General features: G+C 39.9%; 2 protein-coding genes across 2 annotated transcripts in view; one reads left to right on the top strand and one right to left on the bottom strand.

Annotated features, from left to right (window-relative positions):
* The first annotated feature begins 92 nt into the window (after positions 1-92).
* Positions 93-6,578, top strand: LOC145437720 (nucleolar pre-ribosomal-associated protein 1-like). Its single transcript, XM_080314999.1, has one exon. It carries the CDS (start codon positions 242-244, stop codon positions 6,416-6,418), a length of 6,177 nt encoding a protein of 2,058 aa, XP_080171125.1. The 5' UTR covers positions 93-241; the 3' UTR covers positions 6,419-6,578.
* A 1,941-nt stretch (positions 6,579-8,519) lies between these two features.
* The window catches only part of LOC145437726 (flotillin-1-like), a 63,437-nt gene continuing 48,697 nt past the window's right edge, over positions 8,520-23,259 (bottom strand). The window contains exons 2-10 of the mRNA XM_080315008.1: positions 22,682-22,924; positions 20,499-20,654; positions 19,689-19,792; positions 18,767-18,850; positions 17,924-18,047; positions 15,206-15,373; positions 14,562-14,627; positions 12,124-12,300; positions 8,520-10,061 (exon numbers count right to left, since the gene is read on the bottom strand). Coding sequence (XP_080171134.1) covers positions 9,879-10,061; positions 12,124-12,300; positions 14,562-14,627; positions 15,206-15,373; positions 17,924-18,047; positions 18,767-18,850; positions 19,689-19,792; positions 20,499-20,654; positions 22,682-22,894 — 1,275 coding nt within the window. The 5' untranslated portion in view covers positions 22,895-22,924 and the 3' untranslated portion in view covers positions 8,520-9,878. The remainder of the gene's footprint in view (positions 10,062-12,123; positions 12,301-14,561; positions 14,628-15,205; positions 15,374-17,923; positions 18,048-18,766; positions 18,851-19,688; positions 19,793-20,498; positions 20,655-22,681; positions 22,925-23,259) is intronic.

Below are 23,259 nucleotides of genomic sequence, written 5' to 3' on the forward strand. Positions count from 1 at the left end.
AATAATTTTGAAATCTTCTTCATCGAACTATAACTGCTTCTGCTATATATGGCTCAGTATTTATCATTACAAACCACATGTACCATAGTGGACTTTTTTCGAACAGAGTTTGTTTTGATTCTGTCCGCACACTACGCAATACGCGTGGTTATTGAAGATGTTGAATTCTTAATTTTAGTTCTGAAATCTGGGTAACGTAAACAGTAAGTTAGCGTGCCAAAAGCAGACGAAATAGAAGATCATGCATGTGGAGACTGAGATTTTCACATCGTTGGAGTTCAAGAAACTACTGAGCGAATCGGAGAACAGAAGTGAGGGTCTCTTAAAGTTTGTTAGAGCAAGCGAAAGATTCGATGCTAACAAAAAGAATAATCATGACATTGTCAAATCATACATTAGCTCCTCCGCGGATTGCGCTGAGCTCCTCCAATGCACCAAAGGACAAATATCGCCTATCGACTTGGGGCTGGCATTTCGTTGTATCAATAGTGTACTCTCCCGTACTGCAGGCGACCTCCAAGAATTCTATGGCAAAGTTGGAATTTCGCTGTGTGAGTCTATAGTGCGTTTTCACCTTCAAAAAGTGTATCATGCGCTTGGCTTGCATCAATGTCCCAGGACTGTGATAAGTGCTTTGAAAATGCTTACGTTGTTAGTTGTGCAGGGAAGAGAGTCCGCCCGCGAGATGGCTTACCAGCTCGATTTTACTTTGAATTGTTTTAAAGATATTCTGAAAAGATTCAAAGGTAAATTTATGTTTGAAATACGCAAGTCGTACATAAATTTTGTGATATCCTTTTTCTTGTCGGGAGACGTTCGAACTATGAGCCGGATATTTGACGTCCGCGGTTTTGCGTCTGCAATATTCCCGGAACTCTGTAGCGATCCTGCCTCTACCGTTCAAATAGTTTTGTCTACAATACTCGAGAATGGTGTGAAGAACCCGGCAGTTTCCAAATCGTCGAAAGCGAGATTCTTTGCGGAAGGGAAATTGTTGAAGCATATCAAAAATCTTTATCAGTGGGACGGAATCTTTGATATTTCCGGTTGTAAAAAGGTTGAGGAAAAAAATTACGTTAGAAATCTGGTCAGCCAATTTATTTATCACGTATGTTGTCCTTTTGAATATGGAATCAATTTTTTGGACAAAGAACTCGGCACTGGCGACAAATGTAAAAATCATGTCCTACTAAAGTTTCTCATATCATTGTCATCTTCGTCTTCCGATATAATGGTTCGCGATACGATTGTAAAAATTCTACAAGCATGTCCGGATCTGCTACTTCCGTTCATGAAAGATTTTCGTTTAACCTTGGAACCTAAAAATGAAGAAATTTGGATTCGTAATTGTGAACTGGCACAAGCAGTGTATAGCAATCAACCTGACGTTGCTACCGGACTTCATTACATGGTAAAGTACAAAAAAAGTCATTCTGAGCAAAAAACTCAGCTTGACACGCTCGTCAGAATGATTCTGCCCGGAATTATCTCCCCTAATTTTTCTTGCGTCACAATCATGAAGCATTGCATGGCGAGTAAATCTCCGCAAATCCGGCAAAATACATTAGATCTTTTGTTAATCTTTATGCAAAAACTTGAATCATCAATGCCGTTCATGCTGGACAAATCGAATTGGGAGAAAGCTGGATATTCGTGTGAAGAAGCTGAGATTTGCTATGCAAAATTTGAGGACGCGCTGTTCGATAATCATTTGAACATATCTTACCTTGTCCAACTGTGGAAGGTGGTTTCAACTTATCAAGAAAATGCTTTGAAGATCGTGCTTTTGAAAATATTGAAGTTGTGTCAAAAGTTATTTCCCACCGATGTTCAAGAAACAAAATTTGATTTCACTTGCCTTCTTAAAAATGTTCAAGCGACTCAACAAATTGTCGATGCCTCGTCAAACTGCGATCTCGACATCATGATAATTGAAATGCTGTCGGAAAGACCACAGATGTATAAATGGTTCAAGGGATTCCATAAAGGGAACACACCATTCAAGTTACTTCTTCAAGTTATACAGAACAGTCCCAACTTGTCTGAACTGCACACAAAAACTTCAGATTTATGCCAAAAGGTGTTGATTTTGAGCAGTATTTTTCAGGAAAACGAAGCGTCCGAAGCTAAATTATGGATTAGTTGCTTTCATCCGGACATACGCGGCAATAATGATCATGTCACAATACAGTATTTTAATGACCTGTGCAGCAAAGTGGCTAGAATCCCCATGCAATATTTTGATTTATTATCCGCCGAACAGAATGAATCGGTTTCAAAGTCAGACGTAAACTTCTGGGAATCACTACAGGATGTTGATATAGACACTGCTTCCAATTTTGATTGGGAAAAACTGGCATTCAGACAAGATAATTTCACAAATAACCCTGAAAATGAACTCGGGGCGGTGTCGCTAGTCTGTGTGGCTGCGTTGGATGGTCTCAAAGAAGCCACTTCGTTAATGGACGAGGAGAAGAGAGTCTTGGATGAATATTTAGTAAAAGTGCTTTCGGGATTGCTCAATTCCACTCGGAATCAAGAAAACGCGAAATTTTTTTCTCAAAACTTGCTACGTGCTGCTCGGAAAGTTACAAGTATACTTGAAGCCAGTTATCCAACTCTTACAAATTTCAAAACCTTTTTGACCATATGGACAAGGGGTTCGTTGTTGAAGTCTAAGAATCGTGATGGGTCGGTATTCACCGGCATGGAAGGCTGGTTTTGGGATGGTATTCGTTCGAAAACACCAAAGAAAACTTTGCTGTCTATTGTGGCGCCAATGCTGGAACCAAAAGACGACCCACTTGATTTGATGGCAATTTTGCCGCAATGCTTATTATACTTCGACACTTTTGATCTTTCCAGCAATGTCGCATCTTGTAAAGAGATATTTTGTTGCATCGTCAAGATAATTGCAGCCATTCAAGAGATCTCCGATACAAATCCATTATGGGCTAATGTGAAGAACCGTGCTGAAATGTGGGTTGTACAAAATCCTCGCATCCAAGACTTATTCTTGCAAGACATTTATCAGAAACAAGATGATGCAGTTGCGTTAGTGAACATTGAATTCAAGTTTAGTGAAAATTGCAAGCTTCATTCAATGTGTACTCAAGTTGTGGCTGAGTTTCTGACTAGAATACATATTGCGGATGCCACATCAACTGTCAAACTTCTAACGTCGAAGATCGTCCGATCATTGCCCGGTTTTTTTGAAGGCTTGAATGTGAGCACGACATCTGACATCAAGAATCTAATTCTTCCTCATCTTTTTACCGGTATTCAAGGATTGTTGAGCATTGATGAATGCACGGATGTCGTCACCAACATTGCACACAAGATTTCATCGTTCAAATCGAAACCTGTGGCCAAGTTGGCTGCTAAAATGCTTTGTGTTGCTGTTGACAGGCTCTCAGATCAAGGCTCCGACGATTATTGCGGTTTTCATGCTGTCATGAAACTCTTGTTCGATTTTATGTGTTCTGGAGTGCTGAAGAAAAATGTAAGATTAATTTCGACATTGTCGGTATTGGTGCGAAAATATCCAAGCCTCGCAGCGTATTCACATCCCGGCGTGGTCGAATATCTACTGAAAAGATCAGATGCGTGTCGTATTAATCTGCTTGCGGAATTGGTTAAAAATAATCCGTCGTTAGTGGAATGTCTTGTGCGTGATAACTTTTTCGACAGTTTGCGTAACAAAGAAGATGCGATTTCCACGATACCGTTATCAAACACCGTCCTTGTTGTGTTGGTGAAGGATTTTGACACAAACATTAGTCACATTCGACGGATTTTCGACGCTTATTGGCCATATTTTACATCGACTGATTCTTGCCAATATATCAAGTCTATATTGAAATCGGATGAGAGTTTGAATTTTTTGCGAAACTTGTTTGAGCTATGCATGAAACTTGGAGGGGAACACAAAGTTTTGAAGATGTTTGAATTGTTATCAAGCGACACTTGTGATCTTGGAAGCGATGAGATCTTCGGTCTCCTGCATTCATGTTCAAGTGTATTCAGCACAACTGATCTCGGATTTCCGCTAAAGATATCCGCCTTGTTGCTATTCCAAAAAGCTGCCGTATCAAACTCGGTCGTGTCGGACCCAGATTCTGTCTTCAGACTTGTCCGTGAAATTGCTGCCAGCGTCGACGCTAGTGATCGTGAGACTTTGGCTTTGAAGTTTGATCAGAAGTGGTCCAAGTTTGTTAAAAGCACGTTGAAACAATATTTCAGCTGTGCAAATGCTTTGAGATGCATCTGTTGCTTTCTGGAATTGCTGGATTTTGAAGGTGGGACTATGGATGTGTTGCCGGTGAAAGAAATGGTCGTCAGTCACTCCAAGTTTTTACCAGTACTTTTAAACGACGACACAACATTGAAATGCGCATTGCTGGAGTTGCATTACGAACTAGTGCTATGTATGAAGGCTCCAGACTTGTCATCGTCAGATTTATGTTACCTGCTCAGCGCTTACACCGCAACCCTTTCTGAATCAGATCAGCTGATTTTGAACACTCTTCTGGTCTACGAGCGTAAAGGCGTGTCTTTTACGGATATGAAACCGTTTTTGTGGGGTAAGAACGCGATTTCATCGTACAAGGCGAGGAAAAACCTCGGTGAAAATTTATGGAAAAAGCCGGGTTCTACTGAAATTCTGGCATGCATTGATGAATCTGTGATGGAATTTACGATTTGTCACTTTCCGGTGAAAAGACGAATGGTTTTTATCGAAAAATCAGACTCGGATTTGAGATATTTTGAAAATGACGTTGCTGGTACGATATCTGCTGCGAAAAATCATATTTTGAGAGAGCAAGTCGCTACACAAGGTGTGTATGATCCGTGCTTTATTCTGCCTACGTTTCTCTATGTTTTGAGCCCCGAGAATCTGCTTGATTGCAAGACCTTCATACGCAGCGGTGCGCTGTCGTTTCTGATGTGCTGTCTCGCGAGTCATTGCCACGCCATACGCGCGTTAGCCGCAAATTGTCTGATTCTGTATTACAAACACGCGCAGACTGCGTGGTTTCCTGAAAACAACTTGACCATGTTTCTGATAAGGAGCGTAAGAAACAATATACCCACAAAAGAAGTAAGCAAGGGACAAAAAGTGATCGCTAAGCTTCCTGGCGTTGTAGCTAATTTTTTAGCCGCTATCGTACAGCTGCAATTTCACGCAAAAGATCATATGTTTTCAGTGCTGCATCGGTACCTTCTCGTCAAGCCTGTGCTCGATTTGAACGATATTCCAGAGTTTTACGTGCTGTTCTTCAGTGCGGAAATGGAAAGTAAAATCGAACGGACATGGGTTGTGAATTTAATCGCTGGTAGCTTGCGTGACGAAGGTGATTATAAGACTATCAACAGAAGGAATGTTGTTCAACTTTTAACGTGCCTCCATGATTCGGCTGTCGCAGATAACTTTGTTCGCAGACAAGTGTTTGAAGTGTTCGAACGTATATGCGCTATCAGAAGCGCGGCTCTTGACTTGGTGAAAAACAAGGGCTTTGTATCGTGGCTTACTGTCGCGGCCTCGAATCAACCCTGTCGACAGAATGAGTATTCGAGAGTCGCGCAGACTATCGGAAGGGCCGGGCAAAGAAGAGATGACACAAAAGATATAATACGTGTTGTGTCCACATTATGGAAATCGTTGGATGTCGCGGATATCGTAATGGTTAAGAAAAAAGACGATCAAAATGCAGAAGACGATACAAGGATTGCTTCAACTCCGATACGTGTGTTGAAGCATCTGATAACTCTGTCGGTTATGCTGCAAAGTAATCTTCTCAATTGCCAGGAGTTTGACGAATGCTTCTGTGAAGAAGGGCTGGTTGTGTTGGAATCTTGCGTGCGCGAGTTAAACGCCAGGAACGATGCCGCGAAGAAGAAGGAATTGTTGGACAAGGTTAAAGATGATTTTTATCTCGATGAACGTGATGTTGAGATACTGTATTCGGTCGCGAAAAGGATACTGGAGGGGCCTCGGATAGTTGAAAGTAAATACGTCGGTACTGTTTGCGTGTTGGTGAAACTGTTCTCGTGTTGGAGACCTGAATCGCGTGTCAACTCATTTGAATTGTGGAAGAAAATCTTTCATTTTGTAGCAACAGCGGCGGTGGCATACTGGTCGAAGGATCCCGTGTTTGTGCAGCAGAATATACTCCATTTGTGTGCTTGGATAGAGAATTGCTGGCTGATGATCGATTGCGAGCCTGATGCCGGTGATAGGAGGGCTATGGCTTTGCTGTATGATGTGATCTTTGATCAAACTCATCGTCTGGGAGAGGCGTATTTGCAGAGTATTGATACTGTCAATCGTGTGTTATTGCATGGCAAGAAAGAAGGAAAAGCTGCTGAAATATTAAGGACTATGAATGAAATCCGCCTTACGGTATTACAGCAATAGGTCTATGGTAAAAATTGCATTATATCTCAGTGCTGGTTCTCAAATATTTTCAATACCAACAGTCCAGCATGCTTGAATCATGCGATACTATTGTGTGCGATATCTGCTGCCAGCTCGATTTCATTTTTCTAATATAACTTGCCGGGAAGATCTCATGTGACATCGGTTTCTATTGAAGATTGTATTCATCCTATGGAGTAGATATGAGAGTGGGTACTGTGTACGACAAGATAGGTTTAAACAAGAATTGATTAGCCACAGTTAGTATCTTCGGTGTTGAGTGATCTGTCAGTGTAAGCTGGTGCTATGCACCCAATCTTGTGGTGTATTGATTGGATGTAAATTAATAAGCTTAACCTCAGCATTTATGCAATTTTCTCAATTTGTAATAGTTATAAGAGAAAGGTTTTCTGGATGCGTCGGCACAATTTATGGCGGGAGGTCATATTTATTGATTCGTCCTACCAGACTTGGAGTAGTCTTTTAATCAAACACCCACCTTGGCCTACAGCATGTAAATAAGAGGCATGCACACTGGATTTAAGAAAGGATAGCAAAAGAAGCGACAAAAATGAATGCGGCATGTGTTGGTTTGGTGTCAGATTGTGGTCCGGTAATCTTGAGGGGTGACCAGCTTACGAGAATGAACTGAACAATGTCCAAGTTTTCGCAAATTCAGTAATTCTAATCTAATTCGGAAAAACCGAAAATGTTCTGGTTGAAGACAATCCCATTTAGCATACGAAAATAATGATAAAACGGTGCGATCGATATCACTCTGGGGTAGGGTCGACTGGTCTGATCACACCGTGCATTCAACAGATGTTATTTAAAAATTTGGTTGGGATAAATATCATATTTTATCAGGTCATAACACAGACAATGAAACTCAGGGTGGGATAAGATTGTCAGTAAAAGGCGGAGAGGTGTCTGAGTAGTTCATTCAAAGTCGTGGGATGGGTGGGCCGTTATGGATGCAGTGAAATCATTGAGCAGGCTTCGCCAATTATAAGGTAATGTAAGGGATGCTCTCATATGTCTCAATCAGTAGTCCTCCAATAATTCAATATTTCTCTGCTTGATTCTATTTCATCATTAATTCTTCTTCGGCGTTGCACCTGTATCCAGAGCCAGTAAGTTCACGAAGTACTACTTTTTCAGGGTACTCAAATAGGTTTTGATTGCTTTGCGACGGGATTATGTTTTTGGACTGTGACTTCAACAGCTTCATGGTTTTGTGTGCAAGACTACTCAAGTAGAAACTAGTTTGGTGATAAGTTTACATCACTTTTGATTGGAAATGTCGTAAGAAACTTAGGAAATAGGTCCTGTATCACGAATAGAAATAGATTTTTATAATATTACACCTATTTGCAGTGCCATTGGTCAATTTGCGCTGAGAAGACATTTTGGAGGTAGCCATCTATGCTAAGATTATCATACGACCTTGGTCCACCTTGCTCTGGTCCGACTCCTAGACCGGATTCCAAAAATGGGAAAATCCGGCGGATACCCAATATGGATCAGGACCATGCCCAGCTCTAGCCCAAATTTCCTCCTTTATAGCCTTGACAGCCACGCGAAATCAGGTCGTTGGAGGCATATTTCTGGTGTCGAGTTTTTTTAGTCAACACAACAGTATTCCCAGTAAAAATTTTCAAATTAACCGTTTCCTGGTCTGATTTTTTAAGTTTTGTGATTTGTAAGAAGTGACCCCTTTTCCGGATCTCAAAATATGGTAACCAATGTTCCCTCTAATTTTAGACGCGTCTGCGCCCACTCACTGCGCAGACCCTTGGACAACAGTGCGTAACGACTAAAAAATAGGTCATTTCTTCGGATTTTTTGTGCGCAACTTAGATTTTCTGTGCGCAGAGACCGTGTCAGCACTGCGCAGCTCAGAGGGAACATTGATGGTAACCCTAATCTATATGCATAACGACCAAATCTACTTCATGAACTATGTGATATTCCTTTGAAATCACAACTGCTACTTCCAATAGAGTAGAAATTTACGGCGTGACTTCCATTCGAGTAGCAATGCTGACGACTCCGATCACCTCAGCTAGTACCCAGCTACAAGATACCGAACATCCAGATGTAACGTTACCATATATGCAGTTTATTCAACATCAAGGCATGCAATGTTATGAGAGCAAAGAAATTAAAACCGCGCAACCCGAGTAAATGGTCGAGAAAATCCGTTATTTCTGGAACTACACGTCTCACTATCCAATCGATATCAGAAACTATAATCAACACCTGCATACAAGTATCAAAATGAAAAATAACTCCATAGCATCATTCGTTTCGTGACAACCAATTGCCTTCATTTTTAGGACTAGCAACTCAACAGCGTACCAAATCTCGATCGCATCATAATGTCCAGTCATGCAATCCTTAAAACTACACTACAAACATCACCAAGCTACGAAAATATATCGATACAAAAAGTGTTCATTGCGTACAACTCAATAACAGCAATAAGCGGCATAACAAGAAAGCAGAGACCACCAACGCGAAATGCACAATTATACGTGCAGCAAATCGGCCAAGCCAGCGAGATACTTGATTTGACAATAGAGTATCCATCGGGTTGCAAAATATAGTCGACGCATAGGCAATATACCGAGAGGTAATTGAAAATCGTGAAAAAATACTGTACAAAGTTAATATACCAGTGGGAGAAAATGTGGTTAGAACTTGGGGATTAATGATTACTATCTAGCATCTCAACCATCAATCGATATAAACACTGCAGATAATGAGTGCAGTAATGATTTATGGATGGTGTGCAGTATCTCAACATCGAAACAATCATTTTTAGTCAAGGTTCTAGATAGCATTAGTGTACCTGATATAATATTGTACAAGCGATCTCTGACATGATGTATCTACAGATCTGTCGCAAGTCGTTTACGATTGTCAGCGAAAGGTCAGTTTTCGAGTGGTAACTGGGGCTGGACGCAATGATGGGAGTACTCGAATCTTAATCAAGCATTAATTCAAACAAGTCATGTAGCGAGATATCAATTTTTGAAGTACTGAAATTCAACACCTGTTCTCACTGAGAGTCAATTGATCTACGAGAATTATAGGTTTAATACTGTTTTCCACTGTGGAAGACTGTGAACCTCAATCGGTGGTATCCCTGCATACGAAACATGTAGTGAAAAGCTACACACGTCCGTGGAAATGCAGTTCTGCGAAGCCGTTATCAACCCACAGTACATTGTTACAAAGTGCAACGAAATAGGTACCGTCAAGAAACGACTAAATCTTTTAACGCGATGCACAACTGGCACTGTATTCTTTGCAGTCGTGTAAAAGGTATTAAATTAAAGTTTCCGTGTCATGCATCCTCTTATGGAGTCATATTGAGTGATATTAAAATCCTAATACACACTCGGATACTAGATTTGTCCCAGCCCTAGTAACAACGCGAAAAGAAACCTGCCAATTATTTGACACGCAACGCTTTGGACATGTTGACGCCCGTCATCTTTTCCACGATTTCCGGCAGCTTGGCTACGACGTCCAAAACCTCTCCAGTGAGTTTGGCAGCGCCGACATCTCCTTTGCCGCTGGAAACCATCGTGATTTTCTTGGTCGTGGCCAAGGGCGCGGCAATTTCGGCAGCGACCTGATTACAAAACATACACGCGATCAGAACTGCTCAGTAACTAAGCACCAGCGTTGCGGTGACTCGACTCGAGTCAATTCGTATATTTACTCGACTTGTACTCAAGTAATCGCGCATGACGTGAGACTCGGCCATGACAGGCTTAATATTGTAACTTCAAAGAATAGTAATGTTACCACTAGGGCAAGTTTTTGCCACTTTTGCAATTTTTTTTACAGCTTCCAGCAGCTTCCTAAATACTCGTAAGATATGTAGAATGCTGTTTTAAGCTGTTTGAAGGAATCTTATAGTGCAACTTTTGTCCATTTTTTACATGCTACTCTTTGCAACAATTTGCAACTTTTTCGATTTTTCATGGAAGTGTTTTCGATTTTGGTGAAATACACTGCCAAATTCGACTGAAACATCGTAAATCAGCACCGAAGTAACGCTTTTCCGGTATTTCGGGAGCTGAGCCGAAAAATTGACCTTTTTTTTTAGTCAATCTGGAAAGTTGACCTTTTTTTTTTAGTCAACCGAGCAAAATGTGGTCATCATGCAACTTCTGCAACTTTTTTCAAAAATAAATGCAACTTTCCTCGGATTTAACTGCAACAAAAACTTGCCCTAGTTACCACATTATTGGTATGTCGTCTATTTCTAGCGACAAGACAGCGTAATGATCCAAGCGTCCGGCTTCTTGATCGGTAGGTCGTGGGTTCGATCCCCGGCCGGGTCAGACCAAAGACCTGATTAGTAACACTGGTATACATGACTTCCCTGCTTGGCGCTCATGCATTACTGGGATAGCATGGAGTAGCGGTGCAAGACTTTAAAAGCCGCAAAAGGCTATATCTGCTTCCTTGTCCAGCGGTATATGCACATCATGCACTCATGGTATGCATATGCGCAGATTGTGTGTATGTATATCACGAATCGGTGTATATGCCGCAAAAACATCTAGGACAAAAATAAACTACGTCCTTTCCTATCAGCACTGGTACTTGAACAAAATAGATTCAAAAATTGTTAAGGATGAGGAATTACTATATAATAAAAGCGAGGCATTCGATATCACCCAAGCAGAGTTGCAAAACCGTGGTTACAATCCTGCTGGGGTGTTGCCAAAAATTGGGTCGTTCCAAGAAATTTTTATTCAAATTTTAACGGCTATTCGATAGTATCGTCAGGTTGGCTAAGAAAACGCTGCTTGCCAAAATAGGCAAACAATTTTAATTTCATAAAAAAAAAATATATTTATTGAATTTCAGTGGCAAACCCATCAAATTCTTCAGTTGTCAAAAAAAAAAACTATGCAAAGCAAATCTGGCTCAACACAAACCGGTAGTTTAAGCGAAGTTAATGGAGTACAAAATTTTGGATTTGAAAAAAAAAAGTATTTACGATGGGAAAATTTGATTGTTCAATTTTTATAATTTTCTTCAGACAGCTTCTTGGAGGTACAGGATTTCAATATGGAATCGAAAGGTAGACTATATTTATAAAGAAATGAACCCGAATATTTTGATTGCGATACGATTGTTGATGTAGAACAGTGGTTCTGCAACATTTCAACAAAATTCACGAAAAGGTCCCAGGGAAAAATTTCAATCGACCAGTGGTCCCTGACAGAATCAATACAAAATAATACGTTGGAATTTATGGCGTCAATGTGACGGGTGCTGCTGATTTTTTAATAATTAGAAAAAAAATACGCTACTTTTATGTTGACGAACGATATACTTATGGGCTTAGTTTTTTCAGGATCATAAGAACGTTTTGGGACTTGCTTTTGGTCCTAAATTAAAATTATTGTCTCGCGTACACCAGTTTGATATAGAATTTTCTTTCAAATTCTCGACTAGTTGCTGACGATTACCCCTGACGAGTGTCAGCTGTAAATATTTGGGTACATTTCAATATTAATATACTATTCAACTCTTATAACTTCGCATCTGCGGATTGGAGTTGAACTGTATTCAAAATTCAACTGCAGCGATATTTCAAGCAACCTAACAATTTATCGCAAGTCAAATTTAAAAGAGATATTTTTGAAGAATCCTCCCCTAGTGCTGAAACTTACCTTTGGCAGGGTAGATAGAATCATGTCGATCATGGCGGCCTCTTGGTAGTCCTTCCAAGCATCGGCCTTTTTCTGCATCTGCTCTGCCTCGGCCATGGCCTTGGCTTCGATGGCAAAGGCTTCAGCGTCTCCCTTCATCTTGACCGATTCAGCCATGGCGTCGGCTTCCAGAATGATCTGCGGAGAAAAAAGCTTTTACATGAGACTCTACGAGGTATAGAAATCAGATATACAATCGTCAGCAACTAGTAGCGAATTGAGAAAAACATTGTATATGAACAATAGTATCACAAAATATGTCATCGGAATGAAATTTCGAATAATCGGGACCAAGAGAGAGCTTAATCTTAATGAACTATTCAAGATGGTACATAAACTTCTTCAATAGACACAGACTTGGTTGGAGTATTTTGATGAAAGTCGACTCCAAGGCACCCAAATGAAAATGCGAACGGCCTCTCCTGACAACACGAAATCTCGATAATTTTTGGCACAAACAGGATTATCCAAGAAATGCTCACCAATGGCAGAATTTACGGTCTATGCCTGGTCTGCAATAAACTTCAGGCAGGGGCGTAGCCAGCCGAAAAAAAACGGGGGATATTTATTAAAACGGGGGATATTTTTTGAAAAGATGATATTCGTTATGCTAACCACTTTATTGCGGTTTAATACACACAAATGCCGATACAACAAGGGTTAAGATAATCTAGTTTGTGTTTACGTCTTTATACACATGAACATTTGCCAGTTATCTTAAAATATAGCTCTATTATGCGCAGTCGCATGCTACAGTAACAAACAGAAGGCGCTTTTCCCTTGCGCGCCACTATTTGCCGACAGCGAGTTTCATGCGCGCGGATTTTGATACAAAGCGCGCTCGAATCATGACTCAACGCAGCAGGTGATCGACGATCACCTCGCAAATTACAATGTATCACATCAGATGGAAGTAGCAAACAAATTTCGATGGTAGCGAGGTATCTTGACCTTAATTACCAAAGCGAGGATATAATCACGAAAGTGCGCGCAGATCATATTACAACACAGTGGAAGATCTCTCCATTTTGCGCTCAAAGACGAACACTCGAAAAGTGAAGATACGCAAATGAATTATAGTCGGTTGCCGTTTGATACAAACAATTCTGGATTAATTTTGTTTTAAATCAATTTGATTTTTACTGTCTGCCAAGATGGTGTGTGGAGATGGTAAAGACTAATTACCGCTCGAGCTTGTGCTTGCATCACGTGAATAACAGTGGCCTGGCGCAGGCTTAGGCTCGCGATCAAAATGCATTCCTAAACGCGTTTGCGGTGTAGAAGTGACAATTGCGAATTGTCGAGGCCAAGACTATAACTTCTGGTTATTACAATAGCACATCGAGTAGCACTATCACGCGCCGCGAGTCACAGAGCGGCCTAATTTTCCTAGCCTCCAATGTTTTACTACTAGCCAAGCGCGTTATGATAGGACAGTCAGCAGATGCGCCAGAGGCCTGAGACACGAAACGGCTGGAGATCTGGAAACCCACACACAACAACCGAACTAAATGATCGCAAATTGGATCAATACATAATAGATTCCATACAGAACATTTGATTAGTACGATCTGTTTTGGTACTGTAGGGATCTGCTATCTCTAATGATTCAAGCCTAGCGCGCATGTTCTAAACGTTTGTTGACAATAGACTGTCAAACACGAAAACCAACTCGCGCGGTATCGAAATTTCAATGCGAGTGTTATTGTTACTGTGACTTCTGGTTCTGTAACTGGATAATATCGTTCAGATGAGACGGGAGAGCCATGTGAGATGCGTTTTTCGGGCTTCCGTAGACGAGAGAACAATATGAGAAAAAGGCATCACCGCAATGCATTGTCTGATTGATCGATGGCGTGATGATGCCGCGCGGCAATTAGGGGATTATCGAATTAGAACAAGAAATATTAGATCAATGGAAATATACGTAAGACGGGGGGTATTTCGAGCTTGGAAACGGGGGGTATCGGACACCGATTATCCCCCCCTGTCTACGCCACTGACTTCAGGGGATGAGTAAAGGATGAGCTTTTCACCTAGTGTGATGAATTGAGAATTCAAAAATAACTTTGTATATCACCCGAACTAAACATTGAATATCATATACGGTATTTTGGTAGTATGCAGTAGTGACAAAATGTGTATCTCATGCTCTCCCGTTTTCCTCTTTCCCGTTCCCAAACAATTCCGAGAATAGATTTACTTGTGAAAGAGTGTCAAGCTCATCCATCAAATGCATGGAGCGTCGTTTAGAAATGCATAATTTGTTGTGTTTTGTCTTTTCAATTGCCGTAATCTTTGCTACGATATTTATAAGGGGTATGCCCCGCAAAAAGTTTGAGAACCCATGGGATATATTATGTGTAGTAAACATCTAACAAGGAATTAAAAATACAAACCCGATTTCTCTCCGCCGCGGCCAGACGCTCCATTCGGAATTTTTCGGCTTCCGCTGGTTTTTTCACCTGGGTACGGAAATTTTGTCAGTACTGATGGGAGGCGTTTTGAATTTTCGAAATATCAACATCAAATCGGCCATTAGAGGTAAAAAAAAAGGTCTGAAATGATAGCTAAGGGAGTCGGATTGCTATCATCTGTGACGTCTACACTGGGAATATGGTTATATATTTTATAGACAGGTGTAAAATTGTACAGATGTGGCGGTTTCTAGTTTATTCCATGCCCAAGCGTAGCAATAGCTGTAAAGCCGTGCGAAGAAATGGCGCCTTAAGCTATTTCCAAGGTTGTAATGACTCGAGTCACGATTTTTTGATGACTCGACTTGACTCGAATCATTTGATCTCAAAATAAGGAAATGACTCGACTCCAGTCAATTTATGTATTGACTCGACTTGGACTCGAGTCAAAAGTATAAAAAAGAGATTGACTTGTGACTTGGTTACAACCCTGGCTATTTCGTACGAATGTATCGGGGTATTCAGTGCAGGCGCCAGTTATTGTTCTATCAGTATCAGCACAAAGACACGTTGACATTCGTATTTTGATCTTATTGAGAAATGGCCAAGTCGTAAAATGCCCCAACCTGCGCCGTGAGTTCCTTATCTCTCCTCTGAATTTCCTGTTCCTGCAATTGGATTTGCTTGGTCCTCTCCTCGATTTTGATCTGCATCTCGGCATCCTTGATCGACTGCTTCGTGATGGCTTCTTGGAGATTGTAAGCGAGCTCCGACTCCGCCTTCTTTGTGCTCACCTGGCCGGCAGAGGCGGACAATTTCGTCACGAGATCATTACGGTCCAATTAAATCATTGGTTCTTAACTGGTGTTCAAAGACACATTGCTGAGATAATCGCAGGCAACGATATAACTCTAGACAATTCTAGTGGTGTAAATAGTCTAATTACAGCGAACTCTCATATTTTTACATATTTATCTAATTTTGAATTCAATTCAATTCAAAGTAATTCTAGCTCTAATCAAATCAAAAAAAAACTGCAGCTACAACTCTAATTCTAATTTAGTTTGGAAACTTCTCGCATTTTCTAGTCATCCGACTTTGGTGTCAGGGTTTTGGCGGAAATCAAGGCACACAGCAGTCACAGCACGCCCGGCTCGTACAGAAGTCGCGCTGATTTGCAGTAAATAATCATGATATTTTTGTTGTTTTCCGTGAAAATCATCATTAACAATTTCGTTTTTTTAACACTGTTGTCAATGCACAGCTCATTCCGTGCAGACCTCCAAATGACCGATGCCATGATGCCAGTAGCCTACTCTTATTCAGTATGCATACTGGATCAATAGGAGCTATGGCGCAAATTACCAGGTGCCATAGGCCATGTAATTCAAAATATGCAGATCAGGAATAGAAGCATTCTTTGAATAGGCATTGCCTTTGATTTAATGCAGGCAAGAAAGGAATTATCCTCATATATTCTGTGTGTAACGATAGACATTGAATAATTTCCAGTACGGATCCTCTAGGCCTACAAAAGCAGGAAGCTGGTGACTCACACAGTTAGTGGAAGAAGTCCCACACATTTCATACAATGAAATAGCATAGGTGATCATCTTAATAGAGTGATTTCCAATTCAGGATTTCGCCACATTAGAACTGTCATTGGACGAGATACCTCAAATTGTCAACTTAGAATAAATCAGGACGAAATGCAAGTATTAAACCGAACCGAATTCTAATGGAATTTGTGAAATGTTCCTATGCTCTCATCAAAATTCTAAAATCTAACTTCTGGTGTTCCTGAGAATATTACAGGAGAACGGTATAGGGCAAAACAAGTCAAGCTTGGTGTACAGGCATTTTCCATTTTCATGACAATGAACTATGATTCGATATAAGCTAAACTCTTGTGTTCATCAGCACAACAGCATCAGATGAGAATTTAGTATCGCAGTAACGGAACAGGCGTGACATGACTATAAAGCATGACTTTGATCAGTTGCCAAAGGCAATATATGTGATGAGACCAAAGTTTCACATTTGGTGTACTTTTGTGGCGTGTAAAATTTACGAATGAACCTTCCAAGTTATGGCTGCCTTTACCACTCAGCCAAGCTACCAGTTCAATGTAACTCAGAGGCATTATCAACAGGGTTATTCATTCTACAGTGCATTGCGCACAAAGAATTCCAGCAAGTCAGTGAGGCATGAAATCCCTAATTGAAATACTTCACTGACCATACTAAAAAATTCTACACAAGTGCATATAGTGGTTTGGTCTAATGCAAACAATGACTATGATTCCAAATAAACCAATCCTTGTAAAACAAAACAATACTAGGACTAACATGCCAAGAACTTTCTCTACTTGCGGATATTCAACGCCTACATCAAAACACATAGGCCTGTGAAAGAAATGAACACTACATACAATAATATAGTCATATTGAAATAAACCTGGGGTTCACACCAGGGGTAATCCTCAGCAACTACTAGTAAAGAATTCAAAAGAACACAGTAGGCCTATATCAACAGTCCAATTACAGGAATGGCCCTGATGAGTTTAAGCCGAAAATATTTGCGTTTATTTCAATATCAATATATTATACAATTGTAGCCTATAGGCCTACCTAAGATCTGTGCCTCCAAGATACTTCAAAAACTACATAACAAAGTACTAGACCTACATGAACAATGCCGTCATTTAAATTGTCTATTGCAAACTACTGTAATTTTCCGAATATAGAGCGCCCCCATGTATAATACGCACCCTTAAAATGATGTGTATATTCTGGGAAAAAGCCTGCACCCATGCATAGTACACACCCTGCATTCGCAGTACATTAATAGTTGCGGTTTAGTATTCGATGTTGTTCTGTTTTGCGATGTCACTGTCAATTATGACATAATGATCACTAATCATAATGTAATTAACAGCATTGTCTATAAACGAAAGTCGATAGTAGCCAAAGCCTGTGAGGTCGGCGACGCGATAGTTCAGGCTAGCGACACACGACGTCTTGCGCACGAGGCCTATTACAATTACAGATGCGATTTCTCAGGCCAACGGTTATGTCGGGCGCACCAGTCCAGTTGGAGATGCGACTGATTACGCAAGCGATTATATCTTGCGCACGTATCTTGGCTAGAGGTGATGCGCGATTTAAACAAACATGAAGAAAGGTGAGATTTCAAGTTTTTGATCAAGGGAATTTTCTTTCAAGGCTTGCTGTACCCATGTATAATACGCACCCCCCTATTTTAGGGCAAAAAATCGGTAAAATTTTGCGCTTTATACATGGAAAATTACGGTACTAATGGCCAGTAGCTAGAAGTTAACTAACCTCTTTGTCGTAAGCTGCTTTCTTCAAGTCAAAATCCCTTTTCGAGGACGCGATTTTCGCGTCGTTTTCATATTTCGCCTTCATTTTTTCTTGGTTAGCCTCGGCTTCCTTGATTCCGGCATCCCTGCGCGATAATCGATCACGCCATTACACAAAATTCAACATTGAATCAACACAACAAACGCAGTAAAATATTCATTTCAATGGCTTCCATGACTATTTACATCAAATATTAACCGAATAGCATTCATAACTTACTTCTAGAAAATATCCAGCTTTTCCAAATTAGATTAAAATTAAAATTACAGCAATTCAGTTTAATTATAACTATAGCTGCAGTTTTTTTCACTTCCGATTAGAATTAGAATCAATGAATTCCGGAAAATTTAGAAATTGAATATGTTCAGTTTGCATCAAATCAGAGAGCATGAGAATAGCAACCGTCTGTAATCTACACGGCAAGCTTGGCTCGTTTCGCACTATACAGTTCTACTGCAGCATTTTCGGGAAAACCAGAAATTACTTATATTCTAAATCAGGGCATTGAAACATTTTGCTAATTAAATTACAATTAGATTACCGGTATTTCAATCTAATTAGTGTAAGTTAGACAACTAGAATTATCTAGCGGTCCAAGTCTGTTCATGCCTAATTGCAGTAATCAGCGATGGCGTCCCAATGTAACAAACCACTTGCGCAGATTGGTAAATATCAGTACAAGATGAGCACCACCTTGGTGGCTGTATCGTAATTCAAACAGAATCCATCAATTTACTACCCAGAACAGACTAATTTGTTAACCAAAAGCTATCACCGCAGTAGATAATAGATAATAGATCATACTTCCTTGCTTCTGCTTCACCAATCCTGGCATCTCGGTGAATCTCAGAAGTCCTTGATTTTCCAAGAGCCAGCAAGTAGCCTTGACTGAAATGATGTAAAGGAGAAATTATAGTTATATACTGTATCGGAATGGCCAAAAAGCAACAATGTATTCTTATCAAACTCATAATAGTTTGAAAATTATGAGTTGAATAGCCTGCTGTGTACAGTTGATCATAGCTGTGCTGCTGGTGCCCATAATATTTTATATCATTGCAAACAAATTCATAGATAATGGCATATTGAGAGCCATATTCAGCTATTCCATCAGTCAGTAGTGTTGTTTGCTTCCTCAGATGACAGTTCACAGCAGGGTAGTAACCAAGCCGCAATGTTCTAACTCATAGGTCCATTTTACTTTTGTATTTTTTATTCGGGTCGAGTCGTATAATTTTCAACTCACCATCAAGTCATAGTCTTGAGACTCGAGTCCCAGTCCAAGTCATGAAGTTCACTGCTCAATGTTGAGTTCAAGATGAGTACAACTCACTTCTGTGAAACTCGTGTGTAATGTCGAAGGCCTCGCATTCAAAATATTATTAATATTAACCTCACTCCTAACACTATAATTAGGTTTCTGCGCTTTTTTTCTATTGTAGGTCCTGATACAGGAGACTTTCTGAATCACGAAACATAGAACGTCTCGAGTCACGCGACTTGCTTGAGTCATGCAAAATAACTTGAGTGAACGACGAGTCAATACACAAATTGACTCAAGTCAAATTGCGACTCAAGCCAGTCATTTAAACCCTAGTTCAGATTATGCAAATATCAATGCTTACAGGCCATCGTTTTTGGATCAATTTTAGTCCGTATTTGGAATACCTCTTCTTACACAATTTGTGATTACACACTATCTCATATAATAAAACGCTCAGCCAACCTGTCGGTGACATCCTTCAGAGTGTATGAAACGACGGTGATTCCCATATTAATCAAATCCGAAGAGGCCACTTCAAAGACTTGCTTCGCAAATTTTTTGCGATCCTTAACGTAAGCATGGATTTAAAAGAAATTTGTGCAAATTGAACTGCAGTGACAAATCAATTACAGTATCATAATTACTCGCAAACAGACTTGGACAACTAGATAATTCTAGTTGTGTAATTACACTAATTAGATGGAACATGGAAGTGCCAGTAATATAATTCTAATCTAATTTGTGAGATGTTTCCATGCCCCGATTTTAATTTTAACCTAATTTCTGGTCTTCCAGAAAATTCTTCAGAACTGTCGATTGTGAAACAAAACAAAGTTTCTAATTGGTAATTTAATTCAATTTTCAAGTCTTTTCCGAATTCTGTAATTTTATTCTTATGCTAACATAATTTGTAAGAAAATGTGTACGGTAGGCTACCTAAATTTCCAATCCCAATCCAATTTGGAAATGCTGAAAATTTCTAGTTTCCCAGTTCCGCTCGCATGTTAACTGATGAGCACCGCCACACGATGTGTAGCAGTGTTATAGACACAGAGAGGTGATTTAGAGATGAAATATTTTCAAAAAGGCGTAAATAGATTAGATGTGGTCCAACAATACAAAATAGTAGCCTACCTACAAATATTGTAGGCCTACACCCTTTTTCGAAGTGGAGAATGAAGTGATGTCAAAATAAATTGTAGATGTGATAGGTAATTAGGTATCAATCACTCAACCAGGACACACTATTTGGTATATATTAAAATTGCCAACCTGATAGATTTCTTCGACCGTCATATTGCCCATGATCGCTCTCTGATGTCCTTCGAGCGTTTCCAGAGCTATCTGGCGAATCTGCGATTCCGATTTGCCCAGAAATTGCATGCAGGCGTTCGCCAACATCTCTTGGTTCTGGCCTTGGATCTTCACCTGGAGAAAGGAGATCAGACAGACAGAAAAGAGGGGATATCAGTTGAGAGCACACTAGAGATGGCAATAGAGATGAAAATGGAGTTTGGATAAGTGTTTTTAAGTAGTCTATCAAAAATATAATCATCAGAAGAGGAGAGGAATGATGGAGATATAAAAGACTCACTCTCCAGTACCTGTGTACTATAAATCTCGTTGATAAATTTTCACTTATTGGTAAGGAGAGTATCATTTCAGCACTTGAAAAAATCATTTCTCTACTCAAATGCTTCGTATGGTTTTCCTACACGGTCGAAATGACATCGCAAATATTGATATCATAATGCATCTAATTACGGGTACAATGATTCGTGAGCTCAAATTTGTATCGACTACAATTCTAATGATTCATTCCGAGCATTGAAATTGAATGCTTTTTGTCACTAAGAGGCGGAGATCATAACGTTAGATTAATTACACTGGTCGACAAATTGAAAAAAAAAATTGTTGGCAGAACATCTGAGAGTAGTTGCTGGCGATTTCGAGGTTGCTGATTACGAAGATCACATTAGTTTTGCCAGATTGGCTCTTGTTCAGTAGATATTTGTACCCCTAAAAAGCCCAAAATTACTGTATTTACCCTTGAATATTTCACTTGGTAGGACGACAATCGTAGTTTTTCTCTAATTTTATATTGCGCATAAATAGATAATCAACTATGAAGAACCCGCATGTCCTTCTCAGTCATTCTATCAATATTCAACATGATCTGATGCGAAATATTTGTTTGTCAAAGCAGTTTGTCAAGCCTTACAATTTTACTGTTGCACAATGCAAATACTCTCCTGTATCAATTGGTCATTCTACCAAGATTAAAGAGGAGTATAAAGATATAAAAATTGTCCTTGAAAAGCTTGACTACAATACTCATCTGTTATCGATAAAGTTGATTATCGCAGTCATCAGAATCTAACAACCCAGGATTAAGGAAGCCGGTTGATTTCAGGGCATAAAGTTAGCTGTAATCTGATGATTTAAGAAACCATAAAATATCTATAAAAACTGACTATTTCCAATGATGACCGTGACTATTGTGCCCAAGGTAATGGCTTCACTAAACAATCGGGCAATCGACAGACTATAGGCCCACCATTGCAGAGAGATACCTCTATCAATATTCTATAATCCGTTTTTTCGCTGTACATTACTGATTACGCACGACTTTAATTTCGCGATGATGATAATTCTACCTATTGCAGTCACAGACTGTCGTTTCATACCACATATGACAACTGACAGCCAAAACCGTGTTTTCACTTTATGATGCAACAGATAACACCACTCGATTGAAAAAGTCGGGACACCTCAGTAATCATCGCGCATAACCTTCTCCAATTTTATGCGTCGTGGTTAGCAGTTTTTAATCAGGCGATTAGCATTTTTTCGGATCAGCTATACCTTGATGATCTCCGCCTAAACTGCGTCCCGATCAGCAGTTTTTAATCACACAATTAGCATTCTTACGTATCAGCTAACTTTATGAGAGTTAGTTTATCAACAGGAATTATAGTTTTGATCCAATTTTGCACTGTGGAAGCGATAAACTTCAATCGGCCGAAACGCAGCATAGGTAACATATCGCATAAAGTCACGCATGTTACTGGAAATGACATATTTGTGATCACATGACCGATCAACAGCATTGTCACAAAGTGCAATAAAATAGCCAAAAATAAATTAACAATGATTTTTAATCTAAAGTAGAATTGCCAATATATTCTTTGTGGTTGCATAAAAGGTAAATATTTGAACTGTCCACATCATTCATACCCTTGTTATGTCATGCTCGAAGACTGATATTAAATTCAGAATCGAATCACTGAAGTACTCAACTTTGCCCAATCCTAATTATTGGCAGGACCTAGACTTTTTCTGAGCTCGGGCCACATTTAGGCGTCAAATCTCAAAAGTGAACTTTTCGCTTATTTCAAAATATTTGCCTAATCGCTGCTCATACTAGGTTACCTCAATTGGAATAATAATCTCACCTGAGCAACTCCGACACAGGAGATCGGGACTCCTTTCTGCGTGTTCACACTGTCACTGGTAATCCGCAGCGTCATTGTGTTGAGAGAGATCCTCTGAACTTGCTGTACGAGCGGCCATTTCCATATACGGCCGCCGGGAATCATAAGCGGGCGGCTATGCCAACAACCAGACACGACCATAGCCTCGTTTGGGCCGCAAGTTTTAAAACCCATTGCAGTTACTTTAGATGAGTATTACAAGAGCTGAGAATATGAACAAGTTAAGAGCGTTGTCCAAAATATGTTTTGATAGATCTCCGATTGGACATGATGCAAAATTTCAGATATATTGAATTTTTGATTTTGAATTAGCATTACGGTACATATGCTTGCATAATGCATATACATTAGTTTTTTTTCGGGTATTCCACGACATTTTTGACGACTAATAACGCTTGCAGACTTGGACAACTACAGATAATTATAGCTGTCTAATTAGAGCCAGTTAATTCCAATCTAATTTTTGCTTTTCCTGAAAATACTACAGGAGAAACGTACCGTGCGAAACGAGCCAAGCATGGTGTACAGACATTTATTAT

The sequence above is a fragment of the Botryllus schlosseri genome, chromosome 4, assembly GCF_051294905.1.
Source record: "Botryllus schlosseri isolate E-star chromosome 4, Bs_hap1, whole genome shotgun sequence".
Lineage (NCBI taxonomy): Eukaryota > Metazoa > Chordata > Ascidiacea > Stolidobranchia > Styelidae > Botryllus > Botryllus schlosseri.

Excerpts from the sequence above, each read along its gene's own strand:
- LOC145437720 (XM_080314999.1), top strand. The coding sequence starts at position 242 with ATGCATGTGGAGACTGAGATTTTCACATCGTTGGAGTTCAAGAAACTA.